We start from the raw sequence: 982 nt of genomic DNA on the forward strand, positions 1-982 counted from the left end.
GGTTATTTTTAATACTTTCTTTAATCCGGCTAAATACAGATTTTTGCTCCATCTTAGCAAGTTCTATGTTTATATACTGTCTAATTGTGTATGCAGTGTAACTCTCTATATTACTATAAGTATTTTGCATTTCAGTCAGCTTTTTTTTAATAATATTTTTGTCTTCACTAGACAATAGGTCTTCCAATAAGCTTAATGAGGAATGACCAGGAGTTATCTTCACTAATATTCCATTTTTTTTCTCATTAAAAGTATATACTAGCTTAAACTCACCAAATAAGTCCAGATTATTATCTTCTCGTGTACCCACTGTAAATTTGTCACACTCTACATCAAGATTCTTGTTATTTGATAGCTCCTTGAACATTGTAGTCAAGCTTTCTTCTATATCAAGCTTATCATTAGTATTCTTATTAGAAAGAAGCTTTTCTAAGCACTTAATTTCTTTAACTACTTCTTCTTTGCTTCCAGTTATGTCCGATACAACATAAAGAATATTCAACAAACTGCTGTCCAGCTCATTCGTCTTCTCCTCTAAGTAAAGAATCTTGTCATTCTTCAAGTCTGCTATCACTCTACACCAATCTTCGTGCATTTCATAGTCAGTGGTTTCTCTTGGCTCAGAATACTTTTTAAAGAAGTCTTTCAGTGGCTTAGTTTCTTCATTGTCGGGCAGATGGTCTGTATTGTACTTCTTTTTATTTGGATCATATACTAAACAGCACACTAGTCCTAGCAGAGCTGCTTCTACACAGTTGGAGTACTTTCTGCTTTCATCGTTTATGAACTCGTCCTTTTCCCGATCATATGCTTTAACCCGATCATAGGACGGAAGCTGTGATGAATCCATGAATGGAAATATTCTATACTTGTCTATTGTATCCTTAAGATCGCAAATGTTCTTAGTGTGGTCGATTTTACTTTTCCGTGCACTTTCTTGTATAAAGCACTTGTTAAATACTCTTTTGTATGACTTTTTTTT

At 33.6% G+C, this 982-nt stretch overlaps 1 protein-coding gene across 1 annotated transcript; it reads right to left on the bottom strand.

The window, feature by feature from the left end:
* On the bottom strand, window positions 1–951 carry NEPG_02594 (uncharacterized protein; the record flags this gene model as incomplete). The annotated part of the gene is made up of 1 exon (XM_013204967.1): window positions 1–951. A coding segment is annotated over exon 1 (850 nt), but the record flags the coding sequence as incomplete, so codon positions are not given.
* Window positions 952–982: the final 31 nt, after the last annotated feature.

The sequence above is a fragment of the Nematocida parisii genome (genome assembly GCF_000250985.1).
Source record: "Nematocida parisii ERTm1 unplaced genomic scaffold supercont1.10, whole genome shotgun sequence".
NCBI lineage: Eukaryota > Fungi > Microsporidia > Nematocida > Nematocida parisii.